This window comes from Piliocolobus tephrosceles, chromosome 4 (genome assembly GCF_002776525.5).
Source record: "Piliocolobus tephrosceles isolate RC106 chromosome 4, ASM277652v3, whole genome shotgun sequence".
Lineage (NCBI taxonomy): Eukaryota > Metazoa > Chordata > Mammalia > Primates > Cercopithecidae > Piliocolobus > Piliocolobus tephrosceles.
The window spans coordinates 16,225,479-16,247,013 of record NC_045437.1 but is presented as its reverse complement, the minus strand read 5'-3'; the positions used below and the strand labels follow the sequence as shown (position 1 = coordinate 16,247,013).

Sequence of the window (21,535 nt, the reverse complement as noted above, 5' to 3'; positions counted from 1 at the left end):
GTCTCACTCTGTCACCCAGGCTGGAGTCTAGTGGCGCAATCTCGGCTCACTGCAACCTCCTCCTCCTGGGTTCAAGCAGTTGTCCTGCCTCAGCCTCCCAAGTAGCTGGGATGACAGGCACGCACCACCACGCCTGGCTAATTTTTGTATTTTTAGTAGAGACGGGGTTTTACCTTGTTGGCCAGGCTGCTCTCGAACTCCTCACCTCAAGTGATTCACCCTCCTCGGCCTCCCAAAGTGCTGGGATTACAGGCATGAGCCATTGCTCCTGGCCCAAAAAACGGGTAAGGAAACTGGTAAACTTTGACGCCATGTTAAAATAACTTTCCCTGTCTGGGACATTTGGAGATAAGCCTGATCCTTACGTAGCGACGTGGTTCTCACCCTTGGCTTTTGGCTTGTTCCTGGGTTAGGGCGTCAGTTCATTACTTGCTTTTCTGTTGGCTCCTTACAAAGCTTTCTCAGCTAAGTGAGCAGGAGCTCCTTTAAATATAAGGATTCTTGTGGAATCCTGCCCGGCTGGTGTGACGTCTGTGGGGTGCCCCTAGACATGAGCTAGCAGTGCCTCTCCCCACTGAGGGGTCTCTGCGGTGCTGCAGCTGGGGCCGAGTCTAAGCTCGGCTAGACATGAACCCCTGCTGTAATGTTGTTGTCATCCAATTGGGCTGACTGTGCTTTCACCCCTCTCTACCCAATCTTGGGGGGAACAGGTGGCCTGATGAACTCGTGGAAACGCCGCTGGTGTGTCCTCAAGGATGAAACCTTCCTGTGGTTCCGCTCCAAGCAGGAGGCCCTCAAGCAAGGCTGGCTCCACAAAAAAGGCGGGGGCTCCTCCACACTGTCCAGAAGAAATTGGAAGAAGCGCTGGTTTGTCCTCCGCCAGTCCAAGCTGATGTACTTTGAAAACGACAGCGAGGAGAAGCTCAAGGGCACCGTCGAAGTGCGAACGGCCAAGTAGGTTGCTAAGCCTGGCAGTGGCCCGATGGGTTGCTCAGGGGTTTATGCCGGTGGTCACAGGGCCGCCGTGCAAGTTCCTTGCAGTGGCGGTAGCCTGTAGTAGGTGTCCTGATAATTCAGTTCAGTGGGTTAAATGATTAGGAGACTGGGAAGCAAGACTTAATCCGTGAGTACTTGGCTTTTTGTGATTATACTCAGACACGTGGCTGTCATTTGGAAGATGGCCAGCCAGTTGGACCTGGAAGTTGCCCAGTGGAAACGGAATTGTATGTGTGGAGGAAGAATGGTGTGAATTTGGAACAAGTGGCTGAGTCTTTTTATGGGTTAATGTATCACTTTCAGTTCCTTGCTCCAGCTGAGCCAGCGGATAAATTAGCTAAATTAAAAGCAGACAGACTGGAGTTTTCTGAAATGAATCACTTGTCTTCAGTTTTACCAGTGTTGGTTATACTAGCCATCCCCATTCCAGCAATGAGAGGAACAGGGCTGGTCTTCAAATCCAACATGCCCCTTTTTCTGCCACACCCTTATAGAACCAAAGCTTTGGACTGTTGAGGGCCTATTATTTTTGTTAAAGACTAAGTCATGTTTCCAGAAAATTATTAGGAGTTACAGGCAGCTGGTTTTCTGGGGTAACTAGATACTAAGCCTGAAAACATGTTTGGGGATAACCTGTAGTCGTTCTCCACTCAAAACTGAGTGACCTCAAATATTTAGAAAAGTAGTAAAATAATCTTTGAGGGATCAAATTAATGCCTGAAGTCAGGAGCTTTAAAAGTAAAATGTTTCTAATCAGCCAGCATCAGCAACTTCAGAAAAGTATTCATTGTAAAGTGGGAAGTTAAATGAGGAGAGGGAAGTCTTTTATGTATTTGATTGTAAGAGAAATCTCATGTCTCTGCAGACGGCAGAATATTGGACATTTTCAGGCTGTCCCTTTGGAGTTCATGAGGTGCAGGAGTGGGCTTGTGAGAATCCTGGGTCTGAATCCTGCAAGTATTCACAGCAAGGCACGGCTCTGTTGCCTCTGTCATCTTCTCTCAGCCGCACATACCATGATGTTCCTCATCTGTCTATAGATGGCTTGATTGGTTGACAGGGTCTCACTCCCACTGCCCAGGCTGGAGTGCATTGACACGATCTTGGCTCACTGCAGCCTCAACTTCCTGGGCTCAGGTGATCCTCCCACCTCAGCCTCCCGAGTAGTTGGGACTATAGGTGTGTCCCACCACGCCAGGCTAATTTTTTGTATTATTAGTAGAGACGGGGTTTTGTCATGTTGCCCAGGCTGGTCTCAAACTCATGGGTTCAAAGCCATCCGCCTGCCTTGGTCTCCCAAGTGCTGGGATTACAGCCATGATGTTTCTATGTAATTATCCCATAGAAGGGGCAAGCACCAAGAAGCTGAGAGAGAGGGAGGCCTAGTATTGAATTTCACCAGAGTATATTGATGTATGTTTCTTTTGCAGCTCGCTTTGTATGCTGCTTAATAAAAGCTCTATTCGCAGGTGCTTCATCAGAGTTAGTGAGTTACGGAAATGTTAGCTCTTATTCAGCCATTTCTGTCACCTCCTATAGAACAGGAACAGTGAATTATTATTATAGAAAACTTCAATCATGGGCAAGAGTGGGTAGAAGAATATAACAAAACACGGACTTACGCCAGAGCTTTCGGTGGCTATCCACCCATGGCCGAGAGTGTTTCATCCACAGTTCTATCCAGTCCGCTCCCCCAACAAACTACCTTCTTTTACAGCAAGTCACTATCATATAATTTCTTCTGTAAATATTTAGTATGCATTTAAACATTCTAATATATAATCACAATACCATTATCACTTTAAAAAAATATTAGCTCCTAATATTATCTAAACTCCAGTCATTGTTCAGATTTCTGCAGTGACCTTATTTTTTTATTTTTATTTTTATTTTTTTTGAGACCGAGTCTCACTCTGTTGCCTAGGCTGGAGTGTAGTGGCCCAACTTCGGCTCACTGCAACCTCTGCCTCCCCGGTTCAAGCAATTCTCCTGCCTCAGCCTCCCGAGGAGCTGGGATTACAGGTGCCTACCAGTATGCCTGGCTAATTTTTGTATTTTTAGTAGAGACAGGGTTTCACCATATTGGCCAGGCTGGTCTCGAACTCCTAACCTCAGGTGATTTGTGCACCTCGCCCTCCCAAAGTGCTGTGATTACAGGCGTGAGCCACTGCGCCCAGTCTGCAGTTTCCTTATAAGTGGAGATGGTGGTGTTCTTGTTGGTTTGGGTTGGTTTTATAGTTACTTTCTTCAAGTCAGAATCCAAATGAGGTCTAGATGTTGTCACCGGTTTTTAGATCACTCAAGTCTCTTTTAATTTATAGATGCCCCCTCTGTCTTTCTTTCGCTTGCTGTTTGTAATGGAACATGTTAGCTCACTTATCCCATGGTTTCTGCATTTCACCAACCCTGTATGGGCATGTGTTTGAATGTGTTTCTCTTTCTCATTTATTTCTTGTGAATTGGTCATTAGACCTAGAGAGTGATTGAATTCAGTTTTCCTTTCTGTTTAAGAGTGCTTCACTTGTGTTGGTGTTGATTTCTGTTAAGAAGGCTTAGAGTAGTAGCTGGTTGTTCCTCTTGTGATTTCAGCAGTAGTTCTGACCTTGATTTTTTTATTGTTTTTTTTTTTTTGAGACAGAATCTCGCTCTGTCACCGAGGCCGGAGTGCAGTGGCACTATCTTGGCTCACTGCAGCCTCTGCCTCCCGAGTTCAAGTGATTCTTTTGCCTCAGCCTCCTGGGTAGCTGGGACTACAGGAGCGCACTGCCACGCCTGGCTGATTTTTGTATTTTTAGTAGAGACGGGATTTCACCATGTTGGCCAGGCTGGTCTCAAACTCCTGACCCGAAGTGATCCGCCCGCCTCAGCCTCCCAAAGTGCTGGGATTACAGGCGTGAGCCACTGCGCCTGGCTCTGACCTTGATTTTTTAAAAAATATTTCATCTCAGTGATTCTAGCTGTGAGGTCAGATAATACTTATTTTCTAACCAGGCTAATTTAGTTTTGTTGCTGTAAAATACATGTTTTATTGTGAACATTTGTACTTCTTTAGTTATGAGAGCAAGCTGGCTTTATGCCCCAAACCCTTCTTCATGAAACGTGTTACTATCTCTGGTCTGATCCTAACATCTGCTGCTGTTTTACCCTGATTTTGTTAACCTGGTTCACCAATTTTATTTCTCTAGTGTTGTTTAGGGAGGGTTGCAGATGAGATCAAGATGGTCTTGAGAATCAGACACACCCACATCCTGCGCCTCACCCCCAGCACCCCTCATGGAAGTAATGTGCGCATCTCAAGCAGGAGTCAGATGCAGCAGCTATGGCCTTCAGCTGGGAGAGAGAGCTGTGATGAGTTAGGGAAGGAGCTCACACGGCCAAGGTTGGCTTTTGTAGATTGGAGAAAGGATCCAAAGGAAGTTGCAGGCAGGAGTGGGGGCTGCTGCCCCAGGCCTGTCTGGGGCCTAAGCAGGGGTGGGCATTGGGTGGACCAGCGTGAGCGGGGAGAAGTCAGGGGAACCCTGCTATCCCTGGCCACATCAGCAGCATCTTCCCTGGGCAGCAGAGAGGAGCCTAGCTCCCCCTAGCTCCCCCTAGCTCCCCCTAGAACCTAGAAGATTCCCCTAGAGGGAATCTTCGTCATCACTAAAAGGAAAACAATTGTATGTCCCTCCATGTCTTTTGGTGATGAGTTCCAGAACCACCACTCCCCTCCCCGCTGCAGCCACCAAAATCCTCAGATGCTCTAGTCCCTGCTATAAAATGATGTAGTCATTGCATGTAACCTCTGCATATTCTCCACACACTTCAGATCTTCTCTAGATTACTTCAATAACTACTATGATGCAAATACATTGTGAATAGTAGTTACACTGTATTGTTTTTTAATTTGTAGTATTATTATTTTTTAAATTGGATTTTTAGTTTTGATCTGCTGCTGGTTGAATCCACAGATGCAGAACCCACAAATGCTGAACTCGCAGATACGGAGAGCCAAATGTGTACCATTTCTTCAGTAACAGACACTTCCCGACTCTAGTCATTGGTTTCATGAAATTGCTTTCCTCAGTTATTCAGAATTTGGTGTTCCTGATGTGCGTTTGTTGCTTTTGCTCCTTTGCAGAGAGATCATAGATAACACCACCAAGGAGAATGGGATCGACATCATTATGGCCGATAGGACTTTCCACCTGATTGCAGAGTCCCCAGAAGATGCCAGGTGAGTCTGCGCTGTCGACTTGGTGTTACCCACATTCTGCTCCCTCGTGCACAGGTGTGAGTGTCACACGGAGCACTGTTTACCATGCTGGCCTTGACAATTTTTAATTGACTTTCTATTAGGATGGTTGAGGAACCAAGAGTCATAAGAAATTGATGTGTACTTGTCCCTTGGGGAATCTTTCTCTGGGCAAATGTATTCAAGTACAGCGCAGGGTTTCCAGCCTCCAGTGCCACTAGACCCGTTGTCATCTGTCTCAGGCTGTTACTGTCACCAGTAGTGTGTGTAAATTACACAGCTGCATGTAGCTGAAAGCCCCCCTCTGGAAGCTTCCGAGCTTTGAAAGTGAATTGTTTGTGTTTGCATAAGGACCAAAAGGGCAGGGAGTAGTAACTGATAGCTGTTTTAATAACTGATAGTGCTATGGCATTGGGGGGTTTTAAAGATGTTAATATTGAAGAATTCAATGGAAGAGGTACTCACTTACACAGAACTTACTATTAGCTGGGTGCAAAAGTAATCGCAATTATATTTCAGGCTAATATTCTAAATGTTTCAGACCTAAATATTTCAGGCAGTATTCTAAATGTTTTATAAATACTAACTCTTTTGATTCTCTTGAATCCTGCAAGGTAGACATAAATTATTACCATCATCCGTATTTTGCAGAATAGGAGACTGGGGTACCGAGAACAGTTAGTATCATTTGTAATGCAGTGCAACCTCAATTCTGTTGAACGGGGACATTGAACTTCTTAAAAACATTTCCTCCTCAGGAGCTTTAACTTTTGACTGAGATTAGAAGAGGGTGGAGGCCTTCATTGGCTGGGGCAAGTGGTCTGTTACTTCCTGGACTTCCGGTTTCCATGCGGGAGTGCTGAGGAGACACAGCACAAAATCAAGGAGACTTAGCATTTGCTCTTCAGTGTGATGCATCACAGGTCCACTAGTGGATCAGACACTGTGGAGCATCTGTCCTGTCTCTTCCTGCAGCTTAGTGAGTCTGCAGGGTTATGTTGGAGGTGTCTGTCTTCGGCTCTGAGCAATGCTAGAGAACATCTTTTTTTTTTTGAGACGGAGTTTCTCTCTTGTTGCCCAGGCCGGAGTACAATGGTGCGATTTCAGCTCACCGCAGTCTCCACCTTCTGGGTTCAAACAGTTCTGCCTCAGCCTCCCGAGTAGCTGGGATTACAGGCATGTGCCACCACGCCCGGCTAATTTTTGTATTTTTAGTAGAGACAGGGTTTCTCCATGTTGTTCCGTCTGGTCTCGAACTCCTGACCTCAAGTGATCCACCCGCCTTGGCCTCCCAAAATGCTGGAATTACAGGCGTGAGCCACCATGCCCGGCTGAGAACGTCTTTTAATTTATGAGGGTAACATCCAATAGCCGAATTCTTCAATTCTCAGCCCCAAGATCACTAGGACCTTCTAATGTGTTCTCAGGGACCCCTCACTACCCCTTGCCCTTTGAATCTTTCTGAGTTGATACAATACCATGGTAGCGACATTAAGAGTAAAGACACCAGAAAATAATTCTTCCCGTGGGAACAAACTAAAACCCTGCCTAGACCCATAAATTATAACACAAACTGGAAAAACAAGCAAACCTGGAATTACAGCCCATCATTCCGTCTGGGACTCCTAGAGACCACATGTGGTTGTTTGTGGCTCAGGGAATGCCTGCAGCTTTTCGGCTGAATTATAGGCCTGGCATTTGGCAGCTGCCCTGTCTGTTTTATGCCATGATGAACCTGCTAAATTTAACCTTTGGAATATTTTAGCCAAGGACTTTTTCTCCTGACCAGTGGAACACTTTTTTTTTTAAATTCCTTTTCAGATTCCAAGTTATACTTGAATCAAGAGAAGAAATTTATAAATTTAAGAGTATAATCTAGACAGAATAGAAAGTACAACAGATTTTATGCCTTTGTGTGTGTGATTCCTACAACTTGAATGTATGTCTTTTTCAGTGTTTAATTTGGGATATTTTTGAGATGAGCAAAGCAATGAAGTCTTGCTGTTTGGTTAACCAGAATGGATAGTGCAAATTTATATTCAAGTGTTTTCCCTTGTTGTATACAAGCTATATATGCATATGTGTTGTATATGTTGAATATTTTTCAAGCTTGTAGTCACATTTTTCTCCCTAGGAAGCACAGGAGATAGATTTTAGTGCTTTGCTGTAAATAATTTGCCTGGCCTACCTTTACATATGGGTGTCATTTTTTTCACTTAAACATCCCATTGGATACCAACTACTTTCCTCTCTGCCTTGAATGGTAGGAGTGTATATATATTTTGTGTCTTATACGCCCCGAACAGGAGGATACCCTAGCATCTCTTTCATACTCGATAACTCTGATATTTCGTTGTTGGTCAGCAAATGCTGGATGGATGCATGTTTGTTCATGGTCATTTTCATGATGCTTTGTTCTGCTTGATTTTTCTTGAGTTGTTTTGTTTTGTTTCATTTTGTATTTGTTTTTTTGTGAGACACAGTCCTGCTCTGTCACCCAGGCTGGAGTGCAGTGGAATGATCATGGCTCCCTGCAGCCTTGGCCTTCTGGGCTCAGGTGATACTCCTGCCTCAGCCTCCCAAGTAGTTGGGACTACAAGCATGTACCACTACACCCAGCTAATTTTTTATTTTTTGTAGAGACTGGGCCTCAGTAAGTTTCCCAGGCTGGTCTCAAATTCCGGGGCTTAAGCCATCCTCTCACCTTGGCCTCCCGAAGTGCTGGAATCACAAGCCTGAGCACCGTGTCCAGACGCGTTTTCCTGTATTTTCTGGTTGTGATGAGGCTGGGTGTGAGAGTGCTGATTTGAAATGAAGATGGAAGAGTTCTCTGGTCAAAATAGTTTTCTACTTTAAGCAGTTATTTTTCATTTCCAACTCTCCTGTGGTTTTATTGACTTGAGTAGAAATGCTGTTAGGTGGTTGAAAACCCCATCCTGAGAATACATAGAAAAAATAGACATCTAGACCAGGCACAATGGCTCATGCCTGTAATCCCAGCACTTTGGGAGGCTGAGGTGGGTGGATCACCTGAGGTCAGGAGTTCAAGACCAGCCTGGCCAGCATGGTGAAACCCCATCTCTACTAAAAATACCAAAAATTAGTTGGGCATGGTGGCGTATGCCTGTAATCCCGGGAGGCAGAGGTTGCAGTGGCCAAGATCGTGCCATTGTACTCCAGCTTGGGCAACAAGACTGAAACTCCATCTCAAAAAAAAAAAAAAAAAAAAAAGACAGACATCTAGTGTCCATTCCAATATGATACCCTTCCATTACATGTTGAGTATCCCTTACCCAAAATGCTTGGGACTGGAAGTGTTGCAGTTTTTGGAGTTTGGAATATTTGCATTAGACTTAACAGTTAAGCATCCCTAATCTGAAAATTCAGAATGTTCCTGTGAGCATTTCCTGTGAGCATCATGTCGGTGCTCAAAAAGTTTTGAATTTTGAAGCATTTCAGATTTCAGATGTTTTTGGATTGTGGATGCTAAACCTGTATTGATCTTCTTACCTTGAAATTTATTTATTTATTTATTTATTTATTTATTTATTTATTTATTTATTTATTTATTTATTTATTTATTTGAGGCGGAGTCTCACTCTGTCGCCCAGGCTGGAGTGCAGTGGCATGATCTCAGCTCACTGCAAGCTCTGCCTCCCGGGTTCACGCCATTCTCCTGCCTCAGCCTCCTGAGTAGCTGGGACCACAAGTGCCCGCCACCAAGCCCGGCTAGTTTGTTTATATTTTTAGTAGAGACGGGGTTTCACCATGTTAGCCAGGATGGTCTTGATCTCCTAACCTCATGACCCGCCCACCTTGGCCTCCCAAAGTGCTGGGATTACAGGCATGAGCTACCACACCCAGCTGAAATTTATTTTTTAAACAGAAAAAGCACCTGAATGTTCCGTAGTTTATAAATAATATCTTAATTAAGGATCTTTGATACAAGTATTTTGGGTAGAACTGAGGATTTTATTATTTGCTGTTAATTTCTCAAGGAACGCATTCATCATTGTCAAATGTCTATAAAGGTCTGTGGGACCTGGAGAAAAGGCCGTCCATTGACCTAAAGTTAGAACATAATAGAGCACTTAAAGGCATTTACAGGTACTTTATCTGCTGCTTCTCACTTTATTCTTTGGTAATGAAACCGACATTTAGCCCTAAGAAGTAATGAAATTAAAAGCAAAGGTGCTTCAAGATGTTATTTTCACAGATGACGTGCAGTAGGGCACTATTGCTTTGCCAGTACGAGGTTGGCCTCTCCTTCACAGTTGTTCTCTCTTCCCCACAGCCAGTGGTTCAGCGTGCTGAGTCAGGTCCATGCGTCCACAGACCAGGAGATCCAGGAGATGCATGATGAGCAGGCAAACCCACAGAATGCTGTGGTATGGGAGCGCTGCCTAGGATGGGGCTGGGGCGTCTGGGGGCAGGGATGGGGAGGGCGTCAGGATGGTAAAAAAGGGAAAGATTGGGAATTTCCAGACGGTCTTTTTTTTTTTAAAGGTAAATGTAGAATAATTAAGGAGAAAAACAGGACCATTGGAGTTTAAAATCAATACAATAATAAATACAATAAATAGTACAATATAATATAATAATACAATAATAAATACAGTAAATTAAGTTGGACACTGTGGCTCATGCCTGTAGTCCCAGCACTTTGGGAGGCTGAGGTGGGAGGATCACTTGAGGCCAGGACTTCAAGACCAGCCTGAGAAACATAGCAAGACACTGCCTCTATGAAAAAAATTAACAATTATCCAGGCGTGGTGTTAGGTGCCTGCAGTCCCAGCTGCTTGGCAGGCTGAGGCAGGAGGATTGCTTGAGCCTGAGAATTTGAGGCTACGATTGCGCCACTGAACTCCAGCAGCCTGACCCTCTCTCCTAAAAAAACAAACAACAAAACCAAATAAATTGTAGGTTATAAGTAGTAATACCTTCCAGTTCTCCCGCCTCAAACCCAAAAGAACAAAAGACATAATCCTACTTTTTATGAAGTCACGGAAACACACATGACACTTAATCTTCAAAGGACGGTGAAATCTAAATCTAGATTGTATTCCTTTTTTTTGAGATGGAGTCTTACTCCGTCGCCCAGGCTGGAGTGCAGTGGCGAGATCTCAGGTCACTGCAACCTCCACCTCCAGATTCAAGCAATTCTCCTGCCTCAGCCTCCTGAGTAGCTGGGACTACAGGCGTATGCCGCCACACCCGGCTAATTTTTTGTATTTTAGCAGAGACGGGGTTTCACCATGTTGCCCAGGCTGGTCTCGAACTCCTGAGCTCAGGCAATCCGCATGCCTCAGTCTCCCAAAGTGCTGGGATTACGGGCGTGAGCCACTGCGCTGGGCCGAAATCTAAATTGTATTCTTTGTCTTCCCTCTATCCCAGACACATGCACAAAGTTACAAAACCCTACTTTGGAAATCACATTTTATTTCCTCATCAGAAAAACTTGAAATAAAGTTTCTTGGGAGAAGAAGTGTAAAATTTAATCAAAGGACACAATAAAATCAGGAAATGTGTGCTATTGAAAGAAGGTTATAAACACTGTTCAGTGAGCTTGTTTTAAGAATAAGGGGGGCCGGGCGAGGGAGCTCAGACCTGTAATCCCAATACTTTGGGAGGCCAAGGCAGGTGGATCACTTGAGGCCGCCTGGAGTTTGAGACCAGCCTGGCCAACATGGCGAGACCCCATCTCTACTAAAACACACAATTATCCAGGTGTGGTAGCCCACACCTGTAGTCCTAGCTACTTGGGAGGCTGAGGCACGAGAATCACTTGAACCTGGGAGGCAGAGGTTGCGGTGAGCCAAGATCACACTGTCACGCTGTAGCCTGGGCAACAGAGTGAAACTCTGCTTCAGAAACAAAGTAAATTAAATTAACGTAGAGGTACTTGTAGAAAGTTTAGTAAAATATTAATTTTTTTAAAACATAGAAATAAATTATTGAAAGGACAAGAGGGAATGATTAACTCGTAATTTTTAAAAATAAATGGGCTATAGATTCTGCCCTGTGTAGAGGCTATTTGTACTCACACAACAGAGGAGTCATCTCATAGATGACTATTATTTTGAAGTTAAAAAGAAAAGAGCCTTTTCTGTGTGATGGGGAGTTGTGGGCTAGAGGTGTTACTGTAGTGTGCACATTACTTTAGTGGTTCTCATTCTCTTTACTTTTTGTTCTTTTCCAGGGCACCTTGGATGTGGGGCTGATTGATTCCGTGTGTGCCTCTGACAGCCCTGATAGGTAAGCTCAGATGTGGCTCTTAATAAAAACAGCTCATCACCTGTGTGTGTCCACAGGTGTCTGTGCTGCTGGGTTACGTCCCTCTTCGCAGGGCTGTGAAATCACACGAGGCTGTGTGTTCCCACCTTGTCAACCCCAGCAATCCAAAGTCTGCCTTCTTGGTGCCCAATTTTACATCATCTGGAAGTCTCCTTCTCTGGGTATCTTTGGAGTCCTGGGGAAAACCCTGGGAACCTAATTTAGACAATTTAAAAAAGGATGAGGAATAAATATTTTTAATGTGTATATAGGGACAAACTTGGGATTTATACAGGAAGAAAATACCTGTTTAGGAAAATGATATTCCAGCAAAGGGGAAGGGAGTCATTCTCCTTTCTGAACTTAACAATGAACTTGGAAAGGATTTTGATGATAATGTATATGTAGAGTATTAATAAACCACAAACATTTATTTTCCTTGACATTTCTTCTTTCTTGGCACCCTTTTTGGTTTCGATTTTTGAAGGCAAATCATCTTTGGAGATGATCTGAGGCGTCTTTCTGCCCAGTGAACTTTATTGTCTCTGTTTTTATGTATTATCTTGTAAGTTCTAGTTCTGGCCTGCAGCAGAATTTAAGAAAGTTTCTCTAGGACAGACCAGAAAAGAATCAAAATTGTCTTCTGCCCTCAGTAAGACAGCCGGAGAATGAATATGAGTATGTTAAAATTGACAACAAAATATAGGGCCTACGTGGCAGAATTAGAGCCGTGGGGTCTCTGTCACCCTCCCATTGACAAAGGCCCTTCTGAACCATGGGTCCTTTGTTTTTTGTTTTTTTTTTTTTTGAGACCGAGTCTCGCTCTGTCACCTAGGCTGGAGTGCAGCGGCCGGATCTCAGCTCACTGCAAGCTCCGCCTCCCGGGTTTACACCATTCTCCTGCTTCAGCCTCCCGAGTAGCTGGGACTACAGGCGCCCGCCAGGTCGCCCGGCTAGTTTTTTGTGTTTTTTTTTTTAGTAGAGACGGGGTTTCACCGTGTTAGCCAGGATGGTCTCGATCTCCTGACCTCGGGATCCACCCATCTCGGCCTCCCAAAGTGCTGGGATTACAGGCTTGAGCCACCGCACCCGGCCGGGTCCTTTGTTTTTAGTAGTCAGCCTGTACCCCTGATACCTGGCTCAATCTTGAATATGTATGTGTTATCAGTAATCAAAGCCCTGATGCTGCTTATTCTGGTATGTGAGTTTCTACCTCACCTTCTCCACATCTTTGCTCTCCCAAGCCCTTCACTCCTCCAGGCTGGGCATGTGATGATCCATCCTTAGAATTTCGCATCCTCTTTCAGGCTTTTCTGTCTTCCTCAACTGGCCACTTTTCTCCCTTTCCAACTATAGAAAAAAAGGGTTGGGTTATTTTTTATTTTTTAAGGGGCACCTCTAGTTCAGCCTGTTTGCATAGTTTTCCCTGTGTCCTGCAGTGCAGTTACTCCTTTTCTTAAACTTTCGTGTCACCTCACTACAGTGAACGTTTGAAGACTTGCAAGAAAGAGTTCACATTCGCTAGCGTAAGCCGTTCGATAGGGGAGTTCGTATTTATATCAGCAAGGGCCTGTGAGAGAGGTTCAGGGTATTTCCAGACAAAAAGAGGTGAGGGAGAAAGTAAATTTCCATGATCACGTTATCCACGACTAGGAAGTGCACCCTTGTTAGATCACTTTGAAAACACAGACCCAGGTGGCTTTTTCTTTTTTTCGAGACGGAGTCTTGCTCTGTCGCCCAGGCTGGAGTGCAGTGGCCGGATCTCAGCTCACTGCAAGCTCCGCCTCCCGGGTTCCCGCCATTCTCCTGCCTCAGCCTCCCGAGTAGCTGGGACTACAGGCGCCCGCCACCTCGCCCGGCTAGTTTTTTGTATTTTTTAGTAGAGACGGGGTTTCACCGTGTTAGCCAGGATGGTCTCGATCTCCTGACCTCGTGATCCGCCCGTTTCGGCCTCCCAAAGTGCTGGGATTACAGGCTTGAGCCACCGCGCCCGGCGGCTTTTTCTACAAAGCGTAATCAAGCATTTAAGATGTTCCACCTACACCTATTTACTGATCCTTTTACTGCTGGTGTCTGACATTTCATTACCAATCCACAGAAATATTACCCAAGGCAGGAAAAAATTGACTTTGGAGAGGCACCAAAAAAAAATTTTCCCTCGTGGTCACCTTATTTAGCCTTCCCGGAACTGAGTTTCATCTGGAAAGTTTTGCATGAAGAAATGTTTTCCCTTCCAGGACCTTCAGAATGAATGTGTCGTTCCAAGTTTAAAGGTTAATGATGCGTAAAAGAAATTCTGCAGAAATGAGCAAGGTTTGCCTTAGTAAAAACATGAATAAGCCTAGCAGTGTATATCCCGTGACCCAGAAGGCAGGAAGAAGGCACCGAGTCGCGGTTCACACAGAGGTGATGCTGACGGTAGAGCTAAGGGGCCTTGTTTCCTTCTCACCTTGTCGCTCAGACCCAACTCGTTTGTGATCATCACGGCCAACCGGGTGCTGCACTGCAACGCCGACACGCCGGAGGAGATGCACCACTGGATAACCCTGCTGCAGAGGTCCAAAGGGGACACCAGAGTGGAGGGCCAGGAATTCATCGTGAGAGGTGACTGCCTGCCCTGCTTCCTTGGTCTGTTTAACAGGCTCCCCTTTCCATTTACATATAGATATCTGCAGCATTTTCATTTTGAGCTGCTTTTCCCATTTTGACTGTTGGAGATTTTTTAAGTGATTTTTAATTTGTGACATTATAAATTGTTTCTAGAGGATTGTGTTTTTGTTGCTAGTTGTGATTTTGTGCTTTTCTTTCACGTAGTTCCATTTACATCGAGTTGGGGTGACCGTGGTCTTTTTCTGGCAAGTAGCTAGAAACCCATCCATGTGTTGGCATTATGTGGATGATGGTATATGGTCTTTGGGGTTTCTCCTTGTAGATTTTCACTTACACTTTCATCTTTTTTTCCAGGATGGTTGCACAAAGAGGTGAAGAACAGTCCAAAGATGTCTTCACTGAAACTGAAGAAACGGTGGTTTGTACTCACCCACAATTCCCTGGATTACTACAAGAGCTCAGAGAAGAACGCGCTGAAACTGGGGACCCTGGTCCTCAACAGCCTCTGCTCTGTCGTCCCCCCAGATGAGAAGATATTCAAAGAGACAGGTAACCAGGCTGGCTGCCCGAACCCTGAGCATCAGATCTTAAAGTCTGGGCTTGCTCCAGGCAAGGAATAAGACGATTCCTTCCTAGTGGGTACTTTATTTCCCCCAAAGAAGGTGTCTTCTTGGTTTATCTTCTAAGCCTGTCTGGGGTTAGCTATGTGACCACTTAGTGTTTAAGCCATGCTAGAGGTCTTGATTCATGGAGTGGTAGGAAGACTCTCGCAAGGACAAGAAAATGTCAACAGATGCAGGGCATCATACGGGAAGCTTTGTTTTCATATACTCTGTTTTCATCCCTTTATTTTTAATTTTTATTCTTACTATTTTTAAGACAAGGTCTCACACTGTTGCCCAGGCTGTAGTGCAATGGTGCGATCATGGTTCACTACAGCCTTCCAAGGCTGAAGCAATCCTCCCACCTCAGCCTCCCGAGGAGTAGCTAGGACTCCAGGCACGCAGCATCGCACCGGGCTGATTTTATACTTTTGGTGGAGGTTTTGTCATGTGGGCCAGGCTGTTTTCCATCATTGTACAATGAGCGTCCTATACAACCTGTAAAAAATAAATCCTGACTGTCCATGAACTTAGCCTAGTAGCATAGAAAGCACACATGTAAATTAGAGGATTTCTTTTAATTTTTGTAGTATTATAAAAGTATTTCCAGAAGATGGTTTATTTTGATGTTGCTGGTCGTGATCTTGTGCTTCTGTTTAACATAGTTGTTCCATTCGCGTCAGATTTGGGTGATGGTTCGGACAGTTTGCCTCTGAACTCACACACTGCCAGGCACAAGTGCTGTCTTCTGAAGGGAGAGGCTAAGGAAAGGAAAGGAAGAAATAGGAAGTAAGAAGGAAAAGTCAGAAATCGGAGAGAGTTTTCACTCCTGTTCCAGAGCCCAGAAACAGACATTAACTTACCCTTTTCCCTTCCAGAGCCAGTTATCATTTATCTTCATATATTTAATGTGGGTTTATTGTTCTAATATTCCTCTCCCCGTCTCAGCTGTAAATGTCACAGTGCAAGAGATACTGTTTTTTCTTCATCTCTAGATACCTAGTGCCGGGCAGGACAGGATATATGTAGGAATTCAGCCAGTGTCTATTGAATTGAATAATTAAAGGGACTGAGGTCAGAGAGGACACAGGCATTGTCCTGTGTCCCCGAGGCTGGCGTTGACATGCGTGTGCTGGGCACCCCTGCCATTGCAGGCTACTGGAACGTCACCGTGTACGGGCGCAAGCACTGTTACCGGCTCTACACCAAGCTGCTCAATGAGGCCACCCGGTGGTCCAGTGCCATTCAAAACGTGACCGACACCAAGGCCCCGATCGACACCCCCACCCAGCAGCTGATTCAAGACATCAAGGTAAGACAAGCCCATCAAGGTGGGTGATTACAGCTCAGAGATTCTACCCTCAGAGCACCAAGACCTCAGCATTAGTGAAGCTCAGTTTTTATTCTGTAATCAAAACTAGTGCTTGGTTGGCCGGCACGGTAGGTCACGCCTGTAATTCCGGCACTTTGGAAGGCTGAGGCAGGTAGATCACTTGAGGTCAGGAGTTCGAGACCAACCTGGCTAACATGGTGAAACCGTGTCTCTACTAAAAATACAAAAATTAGCCAGGTGTTAGTGACACATTCCTGTAATCCCAGCTACACAGGAGGCTGAGCCAGGAGACTTGCTTGAACCTCGGAGACTGAGGTTGCAGTTGAGCAGAGATTATTCCACTGTACTCCAGCCTGGGTGACAGAGGGAGACTCCGTCTCAGAAACACAAAACAAAAAACTAGCACTTGGTTAACTTTGTGTTTGAGTACCCTGCTTTCAGGAATCTAAATGAGAAATTTTAGACCAAAAGTGTTTTGTCTCTAAGGCAGTGTTTGATGTTTCCTAACATCTTCCCTAGTGTTGAGTCACCCGATCCCACCTGCTGGGCTCTGTGGGCAGAAGGACGAGGTCTGCAGCTTGCACTGTGGGACTCCGTGCCCATGGGGATGTGGTGACCTGCGTGGGGGACCACGTGCCTTGTGTCAGGTTTCACCTCAGCCTCAGTTGGGGACCTTCTAGGAGTAACCCGCTAGTTCCACTGTCACTGTACAATTTCCAGACCACACGAGTGAGTTCCCAAGGAGCCCTGGGTGGTCGAGAAGAACACTTGGTATCCCTCTCGGACACATGCAAACTCCCAGAAGCTCCCGAGTCTCTATACTGACACTGAGCGTGTTAAATTATAAATTCCTGTTTTTAAGTGTAGTGGCTCAGTAAATGTACGTGAACTGAAGGAATGAATGGTTGCATGGCAGCCCTGAGCGGGGATTCTTACCCTCACTTTCCGGAAATGGAACGCTGACGGGGAATGTTCTGGTTGCATTGCCCATGTAGCTGGTCAGTCCCAGGTGCAGAACCAAGTCAAGGGAGACTGCTGCAGTCCTGCAGGCAGATTCCCAGGACAAAGGACAGAGGTGGGGCTGTGACAGAGAAGGTGCTAGAATGATGGTGAGGCAGGTAGTTAACTGAAGGACAGCAAAGGAAATTAGCTAACCAGATCCAAGAGGGAACTCAGCTTTTGTGGAGGTGGGAGAGGATCTAATCCATCAGTGGTGGATAATTTTCCATCAGAATCCAATTGGCCTCCTGATTCCAAAGTGTTATGTTCTCTGGGTGTTCGGAACCAGATTCTGGCAAGCCAGTTGTTTTTTTTTTTTTTTTTTTTTTTTTTCCATGAAATTGTTTGAATCAATTTGAATTTAGACATTAAAAGAGTAAATATAATTTTTCAAATACAAAGCTATGCTTCTTAAGAAATGAGTCAGGTTACCCTAAATCAGTCCATAGAAATTATTTAAGTAAATAAAAAGATTCTTTGTGCCCTTCAATTGGGTATTACTGAAAAAGTTTTATAGTGGAAATGAAATTACCATGATAGAATGATTCATTACCTCTCCTCCAACTTTTCTGTTTATTTAAGGTTCTAAAAGTAACTTTGTTTTTTTCATATCCCAGATGAACATTTTAGGAGCATAAGTACATGATGATGAAATTCCGTGAGAGATTTTCTTAATGTTTCAAGGGTGGAAGGGCGGGCAGGCACGTGGAAGGACAGTCTCCCCAAGAATATATTAATGTGTGTAGTTTTCAGGTATAGAGAGAATAGAAAACAGCAATTCAAGAACTAGCAAAATGTGCTTATGAAATGAACTGTAGATAAAAATAACATGATTTAGCTACTGATGGCTAAAGCAATAAAAGAAGATCAGATTTTTTTATTTTGCTCTTCTGTTTTTTATAGAGACAGGGCCTCACTATGTTGCCCAGGCTGGTCTCGAACTCCTGGGCCCAACTGATCCTCCTGCCTTAGGCTCTCAAAATGCACAGGCATGAGCCACTGTGCCCAGCCTAGATTAAACTTTTTTCTTTTTCTTTTTTTTTTTTTTTTTGAGATGGAGTCTCGCTCTGTCAGCCAGGCTGGAGTGCAGTGGCACGATCTTGGCTCACTGCAACCTCCGCCTCCCAGGTTCAAGCAATTATCCTGCCTCAGCCTCCTGAGTAGCTGGGATTACAGGTGCCCGCCACCATGCCCAGCTAATTCTCGTATTTTTAGTGGAGACAAGGTTTCACCATGTTGGTCAGGCTGGTCTCAAACTCCTGACCTCATGATCCACCTGCATCAGTCTCCGAAAGTGCTGGGATTACGGGTGTGAGCCACCGCGCCGTGCCAAGATGAAATTTTTTAAGTGTATGTAATCTCCAGGGGAGAAAATTTAAAATCACATGGGGAAATACATGTGTGAGAAACTAAGAAAGGAGCTGTAGGCCAGGCACAGTGGCTCACGCTTGTAATCCCAGCACTTTGGGAGGCAGAGGCGGGCGGATCACGAGGTCAGGAGATCGCGACCATCCTGGCTAACATGGTGAAACTCTGTCTCTACTAAAAAATACAAAAAATTAGCCGGGTGTGGTGGTGGGCGCCTGTGGTCCCAGCTACTAGGGAGGCTGAGGCAGGAGAATGGCATGAACCCGGGAGGTGGAGCTTGCAGTGAGCCCAGACTGGGCCACTGCACTCCAGCCCGGGTGACAGAGTGAGACTCTATCTCAAAAAAAAAAAAAAAAAAAAGAAATGAGCTATAAGAATGTATTTTTGTGACTTGTCTTCAAACACAGATTATGAGTATCTTCGTGCATGAAATCACCTAACACTGGATTTCCCCCATCTTTGTCCCACTAGGTTTATGGATGTTTGAGACTCTTGAAAAATATTTATATGTAGGAAAATACAGTTGATTTTGTTCCTTTAGGTACAGGTTTCTTACAACAAACTTGCTTGCTTTATTTTTAGGAGAACTGCCTGAACTCGGATGTGGTGGAACAGATTTACAAGCGGAACCCGATCCTTCGATACACCCATCACCCCTTGCACTCTCCACTGCTGCCCCTTCCGTACGGGGACATCAATCTCAACTGTAAGTCCAAGGTTCCACCCCGACTCCTCAGAGACCATGATTCCACCTGCCCTGCTAGCTCTTTAGCTTAACACAGTAGCATTTGTTTTTAGCTCAAAGACTCTCTTATTCATCGTGACTTGGAAGGAAAAGATGAAATATACTTAGATTCATTACTAAAGCAGGACTTCTAGAGTGTGGTAGTAGTAATGCTAAGATTGATTGCTGTAGTAAAAGAAGAGATTTAAAGGAGTCATAAAATGCCAGCTCTGCTCATGAACTGAGAGTAGCCTTTTTTTGTTTGTTTTTTGTTTTTTGAGACAGAGTCTTACTATGTCACCCAGGCTGGGGTGCGATGGTGCAATCTCGGTTCATTGCAACCTCTGTCTCTCAGGTTTAAGTCGTTCTCCTGCCTCAGCCTCCCAAGTAGCTGGGATTACAGGCACCCGCCACCACATCCAGCTAATTTTTGTATTTTTAATAGAGACAGGGTTTCGCCATATTGCCCAGGCTGGTCTTGAACTCTTGGCCTGAAGTGACCCACCTGCCTCAGCCTCCCAAAGTGCTGAGATTACAGGTGTGAGCCGTTGCACCTGGCCAAGTAGCCAGAGAACCAGAGCCTAAGCAATCTTGCATTTCAAAAAAGGATTTTGTTCAGCAACAGATTACCTTTTAAGTAAGCATTTTACGTGGTAAGAAGTTCAGTTAGATAACAAAACAGTGTCACCTTACCCACCTCTGTGCTTTTAGATCTGTGTTCAGCTGACTGAGATGCATAGGGAGTGTGGTGGGCATTGCATCCGTCCTCCTCATTTATTCCTTTGTCTTCACTGCTGCTCCGACTGTACCCACGCCCTATTCTGAACCCCTCAGGTGACTTCTGTGTTTGTTTTGCTTGTCATAGTGCTTAAAGACAAAGGCTATACCACCCTTCAGGATGAGGCCATCAAGATATTCAATTCCCTGCAGCAGCTGGAGTCCATGTCTGACCCGATTCCAATAATCCAGGGCATCCTACAGACAGGGCATGACCTGCGGCCTCTGCGGGACGAGCTGTACTGCCAGCTCATCAAACAGACCAACAAAGTGCCCCACCCTGGCAGCGTGGGCAACCTGTACAGCTGGCAGATCCTGACATGCCTGAGCTGCACCTTCCTGCCGAGTCGAGGGATTCTCAAGTATCTCAAGTTCCATCTGAAAAGGTAAATAAAGCCTGTGGGCATGGGAGATGAGCTGGGCAGAGCTGCTCACGCAAGTGGGACACTGGGTCCTCGTTCAGATAAAGAGGCTCTTGAGCAGAAGGCACCTCTTATAGGATAGGGACCTCTGGGTCAGACTCATGGGTTGCCTGAGCAAGCTTACAGAATGCTGCCATCCTTTTTCTTTTTAAGCCACACAAGGTTATTTCAGGGACCAAGTCACCTTGGGTGTAATGTCCTAATGTATAGGAGATTGGATCAATCCATTAATTACCGCTACTCTATATTTACAAAAAAAAAAAAACTTAGATATTTGTTCCAGATCAAAGAGGTAGAAACAATCTGATTGCGATTTTGATTAGCTATAGAAAAAGAAATTTCTTTTGTTTTTTGTTTTTTGAGAGTTTTGCTCTTGTTGCCCAGGCTAGAGTGCAATGGCGTGATCTTGGTCACTGCAACCTCCATCTCCTGGGTTCAAGCGATTCTCCTGCCTCAGCCTCCCAAGTATCTGAGATTACAGGCACCCGCCACAATGCCTGACTAATTTTTTTGTATTTTTAGTAGAGACAGGGTTTCACTATGTTGGCTGGGCTGGTCTCCAACTGCTGACCTCAGGTGATCCACCCGCCTCTGCCTCCCAAAGTGCTGGGATTACAGGTGTGAGCCACGGCACCTGGCCAAGAATTTTCATATGATAGTATGAGGAATGACTCTTTCAAGTATTAACAATACTGCAGAGGTGTGTTGGCAGCACAGGTGCTCCCACTGAGACATTCGCTCTTTAGGGGTTTTTTGTATTTAAATTGAACTGCACAGAATGAAGCGGGCCCTTGCCAAGAAGTCACTGGTGCTTGCTCCATTCACCAGTGGGGGACCATTCACCGCTTTGGTCTACAGAACCTTGACACAGCCCAGTTCCCAGCAGCCTAAAAATTAACAGTTAGTGTTTGTCTCCTAGGATACGGGAACAGTTTCCAGGAACCGAGATGGAAAAATACGCTCTCTTCACTTACGAATCTCTTAAGAAAACCAAATGCCGAGAGTTTGTGCCTTCCCGAGATGAAATAGAAGCTCTGATCCACAGGCAGGAAATGACATCCACGGTCTATTGCCATGGCGGAGGCTCCTGCAAGATCACCATCAACTCCCACACCACCGCTGGGGAGGTGAGGAGAGGCGGCGGCTGCTTGTTCTGTTAGATGCCTCGCTGCAGATACACCCGGGTCAGCAACATCG

At 45.2% G+C, this 21,535-nt stretch overlaps 1 protein-coding gene and 1 long non-coding RNA gene across 3 annotated transcripts in view; one reads left to right on the top strand and one right to left on the bottom strand.

Annotated features, from left to right (window-relative positions):
* MYO10 (myosin X) overlaps positions 1-21,535 on the top strand; it is a 276,760-nt gene that overhangs the window by 246,344 nt on the left and 8,881 nt on the right. Inside the window, exons 26-35 of the mRNA XM_023218261.2 lie at positions 711-954; positions 5,117-5,212; positions 9,525-9,618; positions 11,430-11,485; positions 13,965-14,107; positions 14,468-14,662; positions 15,870-16,027; positions 18,998-19,121; positions 20,005-20,302; positions 21,258-21,465. Coding sequence (XP_023074029.1) covers positions 711-954; positions 5,117-5,212; positions 9,525-9,618; positions 11,430-11,485; positions 13,965-14,107; positions 14,468-14,662; positions 15,870-16,027; positions 18,998-19,121; positions 20,005-20,302; positions 21,258-21,465 — 1,616 coding nt within the window. The remainder of the gene's footprint in view (positions 1-710; positions 955-5,116; positions 5,213-9,524; positions 9,619-11,429; positions 11,486-13,964; positions 14,108-14,467; positions 14,663-15,869; positions 16,028-18,997; positions 19,122-20,004; positions 20,303-21,257; positions 21,466-21,535) is intronic.
* The window catches only part of LOC111546786, a 62,225-nt gene continuing 50,010 nt past the window's right edge, over positions 9,321-21,535 (bottom strand). Inside the window, exons 2-4 of one of the 2 annotated variants that reach the window (XR_004228905.1) lie at positions 13,672-15,476; positions 12,722-12,853; positions 9,321-9,653 (exon numbers count right to left, since the gene is read on the bottom strand). This is a non-coding gene — a long non-coding RNA (uncharacterized LOC111546786). Of the gene's footprint in view, positions 9,654-12,559; positions 12,854-13,671; positions 15,477-21,535 lie in introns of those variants that run through there. The other variant, XR_002732920.3, reaches the window with a different exon arrangement.